The 7,500-nt window shown below is 43.2% G+C and overlaps 1 protein-coding gene across 1 annotated transcript in view; it reads left to right on the top strand.

Annotated features, from left to right (window-relative positions):
* LOC133574080 (rho GTPase-activating protein 20-like) overlaps window positions 1-7,500 on the top strand; it is a 59,334-nt gene that overhangs the window by 7,399 nt on the left and 44,435 nt on the right. Inside the window, exon 2 of the mRNA XM_061926117.1 lies at window positions 4,619-4,704. Within this exon, the coding sequence (XP_061782101.1) occupies window positions 4,619-4,704 (86 nt within the window). The remainder of the gene's footprint in view (window positions 1-4,618; window positions 4,705-7,500) is intronic.

The raw sequence follows: 7,500 nt of genomic DNA, 5'->3' as shown, positions 1-7,500 counted from the left end.
GCAGACCGGGGTGGTGGTTCCTCTCTTTAAAAAGGGGAACCGGAGGGTGTGTTCTAACTATCGTGGGATCACACTCCTCAGCCTTCCCGGTAAGGTCTATTCAGGTGTACTGGAGAGGAGGCTACGCCGGATAGTCCAACCTCGGATTCAGGAGGAACAGTGTGGTTTTCGTCCTGGTCGTGGAACTGTGGACCAGCTCTATACTCTGGGCAGGGTCCTTGAGGGTGCATGGGAGTTTGCCCAACCAGTCTACATGTGTTTTGTGGACTTGGAGAAGGCATTCGACCGTGTCCCTCGGGAAGTCCTGTGGGGAGTGCTCAGAGAGTATGGGGTTTCGGACTGTCTGATTGTGGCGGTCCGCTCCCTGTATGATCAGTGTCAGAGCTTGGTCCGCATTGCCGGCAGTAAGTCGGACACGTTTCCAGTGAGGGTTGGACTCCGCCAAGGCTGCCCTTTGTCACCCATTCTGTTCTGAACTTTTATGGACAGAATTTCTAGGCGCAGTCAAGGCTTTGAGGGGATCTGGTTTGGTGGCTGCAGGATTAGGTCTCTGCTTTTTGCAGATGATGTGGTCCTGATGGCTTCATCTGGCCAAGATCTTCAGCTCTCACTGGATCGGTTCGCAGCCGAGTGTGAAGCGACTGGGATGAGAATCAGCACCTCCGAGTCCGAGTCCATGGTTCTCGCCCGGAAAAGGGTGGAGTGCCATCTCTGGGTTGGGGAGGAGATCTTGCCCCAAGTGGAGGAGTTCAAGTACCTCGGAGTCTTGTTCACGAGTGAGGGAAGAGTGGATCGTGAGATCGACAGGCGGATTGGTGCGGCGTCTTCAGTAATGCGGACGCTGTATCGATCCGTTGTGGTGAAGAAGGAGCTGAGCCGGAAGGCAAAGCTCTCAATTTACCGGTCGATCTACGTTCCCATCCTCACCTATGGTCATGAGCTTTGGGTTATGACCGAAAGGACAAGATCACGGGTACAAGCGGCCGAAATGAGTTTCCTCCGCCGGGTGGCGGGGCTCTCCCTTAGAGATAGGGTGAGAAGCTCTGCCATCCGGGGGGAGCTCAAAGTAAAGCCGCTGCTCCTCCACATGGAGAGGAGCCAGATGAGGTGGTTCGGGCATCTGGTCAGGATACCACACGAGCGCCTCCCTAAGGAGGTGTTTAGGGCATGTCCGACCGGTAGGAGGCCACGGGGGAAAAGACCCAGGACACGTTGGGAAGACTATGTCTCCCGGCTGGCCTGGGAACGCCTCGGGATCCCCCGGGAAGAGCTGGACGAAGTGGCTGGGGAGAGGGAAGTCTGGGCTTCCCTGCTTAGGCTGCTGCCCCCGCGACCCGACCTCGGATAAGCGGAAGAAGATGGATGGATGGATGGATAGTAGTAGTATAATCCTTTTTTTATTATTATTACTATTATTATTATTATTATTATTACTAGTATTTTTATTATTATTAGTAGTAGCATTTTTATTATTATTATTTTATTCCATCCATCCATCTTCTTCCACTTATCCGAGGTGGGGTCGCGGGGGCAGCAGCCTAAGCGGGGAAGCCCAGACTTCCCTCTCCCCAGCCACTTGGTCCAGCTCCTCCCGGGGGATCCCGAGGCGTTCCCAGGCCAGCCGGGAGACATAGTCTTCCCAGCGTGTCCTGGGTCTTCCCCGTGGCCTCCTACCGGTCGGACCTGCCCATAACACCTCCCTAGGGAGGCGTTGGGGTGGCATCCTGACCAGATATTATTATTAGTTGTTGTAGTAGTATTATTATTTGTATTATTGTTATTAGTATTATAGTTAATATTATAAAATATGTATTATTATTAGTAGCATTAATTATTACTATTATTCTTTATTTTATTATTATTATTATTATTAGTTGTTGTAGTAGTAGTATTATTTGTATTATTGTTATTAGTATTATAGTTAATATTATAAATATTGTATTATTATTAGTAGCATTAATTATTACTATTATTCTTTATTTTATTATTATTATTATTAGTAGTAGTATTTGTATTATTATTATTGTTAATAGTATAGTTATTTTATTATTATTATTATTATTATTATTATTATTATTATTATTATTAGTTGTAGTAGCATCATTATTATTTTTATTATCATTATTAATACTACTCTTAGTTTTACCCTTATTTAAATTGTTATTATTATTTGTATAATTAGTAGTAATAGAAGTACTACTATTACTATTATTACTACTATAAAATAAGGAATATGTAAGAAATGCTTCATAAAGTGTCATAAAATAGTGCAAAGTGTGAAAATGTAAACATAGAAACCTGAGAAGAACTATTTTCTGCAGGTTTGGTGACAGCTGTGCTCTAAAGGGTGAGCGCGATAGTTAGGTCTTGAGTATTGGCCGATACGGATATTAATCCTATATGATATCAGCATGAATCATGCACACTTGTGTTATGTTATAAAACATTTGATGAAGTGAAAAGAGTCAAACAGAGAAGAATGTTAGTTATTAAAAAAATACTGACCTATTTATTATGAACTGTCTGGAAGGGACTAAAGCTGTCTTTAAGTTGAAGTGGAGTGGTCATGGTTGTTTTTTTTAGTGACCTGGTGGTCACAATATTTCATGATAAATAAGTTGAATGATGCAGACACGTTTGTTACTGGATACTTTCTAATATGCCTTGGAGACGTTGTATGTGTAAGCAATGATTTGTTCGTGTTGACACCTTTTATTGTTCAATGTTTATTTTAGTAATGATTGTTTGTCTAGCTTGTGTGCTTAGCTGTTGTGTAGCTGCTAGCTCCTGGTAGCCTATAGCCTAGCATGTTTACCTTTTGTAAATGACTTTAGTAAAATAGAGGAAATTGTGTCTGTCTGTCATCTTTGTACAAGTAAACACTCTGCTTGTATCGCACATGATATCACACACAAGTAAACACGCTGCTTGTATCGCACATGATATCACACACAAGTAAACACGCTGCTTGTATTGCACATGATATCACACACAAGTAAACACGCTGCAGGACTACTTGTATCGCACATGATATCACACACAAGTAAACACGCTGCAGGACTGCTTGTATCGCACATGATATCACACACAAGTAAACACACTGCAGGACTGCTTGTATCGCACATGATATCACACACAAGTAAACACGCTGCAGAACTACTTGTATGGCACATGATATCACACACAAGTAAACATGCTGCAGGACTACTTGTATCGCACATGATATCACACAGAAGTAAACACGCTGCAGGACTGCTTGTATCGCACATGATATCACACACAAGTAAACACGCTGCAGGACTGCTTGTATCGAACATGATATCACACACAAGTAAACACGCTGCAGCACTACTTGTATCGCACATGATATCACACTCAAGTAAACATGCTGCAGGACTGCTTGTATCGCACATGATATCACACACAAGTAAACACGCGGCAGGACTACTTGTATCGCACATGATATCACACACAAGTAAACACGCTGCAGCACTGCTTGTATTGCACATGATATCACACACAAGTAAACACACTGCAGGCCTGCTTGTATCGCACATGATATCACACACAAGTAAACACGCTGCAGCACTGCTTGTATTGCACATGATATCACACACAACTAAACATGCTGCAGGACTACTTGTATCGCACATGATATCACACACAAGTAAACACGCTGCAGGACTGCTTGTATCGCACATGATATCACACACAAGTAAACACGCTGCAGAACTACTTGTATGGGACATGGTATCACACACAAGTAAACACGCTGCAGGACTGCTAGTATCTCACATGATATCACACACAAGTAAACACGCTGCAGAACTACTTGTATCGCACATGATATCACACACAAGTAAACACGCTGCAGGACTGCTTGTATCGCACATGATATCACACACAAGTAAACACGCTGCAGCACTGTTTGTATCGCACATGATATCACACACAAGTAAACGTGATGCAGGACTGCTTGTATCGCACATGATATCACACACAAGTAAACATGCTGCAGGACTGCTTGTATCGCACATGATATCACACACAAGTAAACACACTGCAGGACTGCTTGTATCGCACATGATATCACACACAAGTAAACACGCTGCAGCACTGCTTGTATCGCACATGATATCACACACAAGTAAACACGCTGCAGCACTGCTTGTATTGCACATGATATCACACACAAGTAAACACGCTGCAGGACTGCTTGTATCGCACAAAGTCAGAAGAGAACTAACATAGTTCCCGCCACTTTAGCGTGTTCCTCTTCTTCACTTCTGTTTTCTTTCCCGCCGCCACACTTCCTCTCCTCTCCTCCTCTGATGTGTGTGTGTGTGTGTGTGTGTGTGTGTGTGTGTGTGTGTGTGTGTGTGTGTGTGTGTGTGTGTGTGTGTGTGTGTGTGTGTGTGTGTGTGTGTGTGTGTGTGTGTGTGTGTGTGTGTGTGCCACATGGACTCTACTTCCTGCACATGTTTCCTGCAGGCCTGCTGGAACAGAAGTGACCATCTTCTTCTTCTTCTTCTCCTCTTCCCCCTACTCCTCCTCCCCCTCCTCCTCCTCCCCCTCTTCCTCCTCCCCCTCCTCCTGCTCCTCCCCCTCATGTGTGCAGAAGATGAAGTCGCTGGCCCACAGGAGACAGTCTGCACCCTCACTGGTCCTCAGCAAGGCTCTGACCAGGTCCAGGAGCACGTCCAGGTAAATACTTACCTGCACACACTTCACACTAGGAATTACTAGTTTTTCACGCCCCCCCCCGAAGTCTATTTTTTTAACTGAATGAGTCAAGATAGTTCTGTACCAACATCTAAGATGCTATTAAGCTAATGCCTCTCACACCCCCCTAAGGAATACCTTCTTTTTTTCACGCCCCCTCTGAAGTATATTTTTTTAACTGAATGAGTCAAGATAGTTCTGTACCAACATCAAAGATGCTTTTAAGCTAATGCCTCTCACGCCCCCCCAAGGAATACCTTTTTTACAACCCCCCCCTGGAAGTCTATTTTTTTAACTGAATGAGTCAAGATAGTTCTGTCCAACATCTAAGATGCTTTTAAGCTAATGCCTCTCGCGCCCCCCTAAGGAATACCTTCTTTTTTTCACGCCCCCCCTGAAGTATATTTTTTTAACTGAATGAGTCATGATAGTTCTGTTCAACATCTAAGATGCTATTAAGCTAATGCCTCTCACGCCCCCCCTAAGGAATACCTTCTTTTTTTCACGCCCCCTCTGAAGTATATTTTTTTAACTGAATGAGTCAAGATAGTTCTGTCCAACATCTAAGATGCTTTTAAGCTATTGCCTCTCGCGCCCCCCTAAGGAATACCTTCTTTTTTTCACGCCCCCCCTGAAGTATATTTTTTTAACTGAATGAGTCATGATAGTTCTGTTCAACATCTAAGATGCTATTAAGCTAATGCCTCTCACGCCCCCCTAAGGAATACCTTCTTTTTTTCATGCCCCCCCCCTGAAGTATATTTTTTTAACTGAATGAGTCAAGATAGTTCTGTCCAACATCTAAGATGCTATTAAGCTAATGCCTCTCACGCCCCCCCAAGGAATACCTTCTTTTTTTCATGCCCCACCTGAAGTATATTTTTTTAACTGAATGAGTCATGATAGTTCTGTACCAACATCAAAGAGGCTTTTAAGCTAATGCCTCTCACGCCCCCCTAAGGAATACCTTCTTTTTTTCATGCCCCCCCCCCCCCTGAAGTATATTTTTTTAACTGAATGAGTCATGACAGTTCTGTACCAGCATCAAATATGCTTTTAAGCTAATGCCTCTCACGCCCCCCCCCCCCCCAAGGAATATCTTTTTTCAACCCCCACCTGGAAGTCTATTTTTTTAACTGAATGAGTCAAGATAGTTCTGTACCAACATCTAAGATGCTATTAAGCTAATGCCTCTCACACCCCCCTAAGGAATACCTTCTTTTTTTCACGCCCCCCCCTGAAGTAGTTTATTTTTTAACTGAATGAGTCATGATAGTTCTGTACCAACATCTAAGATGCTATTAAGCTAATGCTTCTCACGCCCCCCCAAGGAATACCTATTTTTTTCACCCCCCACTGGAAGTTTATTTTTTTAACTAAATGAGTCATGATAGTTCTGTACCAACATCAAAGAGGCTTTTAAGCTAATGCCTCTCACGCCCCCCCAAGGAATACCTTTTCTTCACGCTCCCCCTGAAGTATATTTTTTTAACTGAATGAGTCATGATAGTTCTGTCCAACATCTAAGATGCTATTAAGCTAATGCCTCTCACGCCCCCCCCCAAGGAATATCTTCTTTTTTTCACGCCCCCCCTGAAGTTTATTTTTTTAACTGAATGAGTCAAGATACTTCTGTACCAACATCAAAGATGCTTTTAAGCTAATGCCTCTCACGCCCCCCCAAGGAATATCTTCTTTTTTTCACGCCCCCCCCTGAAGTTTATTTTTTTAACTGAATGAGTCAAGATAGTTCTGTACCAACATCAAAGATGCTTTTAAGCTAATGCCTCTCACGCCCCCCCAAGGAATACCTTCTTTTTTTCACGCCCCCCTGAAGTATATTTGTTTAACTGAATGAGTCAAGATAGTTCTGTCCAACATCTAAGATGCTATTAAGCTAATGCCTTTCACGCCCCCCTAAGGAATAGCTTCTTTTTTTCACGACCCCCCTGAAGTATATTTTTTTAACTGAATGAGTCATGATAGTTCTGTACCAACATCAAAGATGCTTTTAAGCTAATGCCTCTCACGCCCCCCCAAGGAATACCTTCTTTTTTTCACCCCTCCCGCCCCGGAAGTCTATTTGTTTAACTGAATGAGTCATGATAGTTCTGTACCAACATCAAAGAGGCTTTTAAGCTAATGCCTCTCACGCCCCCTCCTAAGGAATACCTTTTTTTTCACGCTCCCCCTGAAGTTAATTTTTTTAACTGAATGAGTCATGATAGTTAAATATTAGCTTAAAATAGATACAATGTTTTTATTTTTAAGTGTCTTATAAAAGTTTGGCCAACATGTGTTACTAGTTTGTTACGTTGCAGTTTCACTTGACAGCGCTTTGCTTCTTTTTACACTTGCAAGCCAGTTAGTTAGGCACGCTGACTTTTTACATTTAACATGGTGGGTAGTAGTTTGACCCTGGAACGGATTAAATTCACCACATTATTTCCTAGTCTTTGGAAGGAAGTCAACCAGGAAGGAGTTGTGTTGTGTTGTGTTGTGTTGTGTTGTGTTGTGTTGTGTTGTGTTGTCTTGTGTTGTGTTGTGTTGTGTTGTGTTGTCTTGTGTTGTCTTGTGTTGTGTTGTGTTGTTATGCAAGCCAATGGTTGCGTCACTCTCCACCAACCACAAAAAAAACAGCTTTGGTGTTCTTACACGGGGAGGAAAGTACCGGAACTTTTGTGAGTGTGTGTGTCTGTGTGTGTGTGTGTGTGTGTGTGTGTGTGTGTGTGTGTGTGTGTGTATTTTCCTATTAAATGGGTAATTGAAGCTCGTGAG

The sequence above is a fragment of the Nerophis lumbriciformis genome, linkage group LG31 (assembly GCF_033978685.3).
Source record: "Nerophis lumbriciformis linkage group LG31, RoL_Nlum_v2.1, whole genome shotgun sequence".
Lineage (NCBI taxonomy): Eukaryota > Metazoa > Chordata > Actinopteri > Syngnathiformes > Syngnathidae > Nerophis > Nerophis lumbriciformis.
This window is presented reverse-complemented; position numbering and strand designations above follow the sequence as displayed.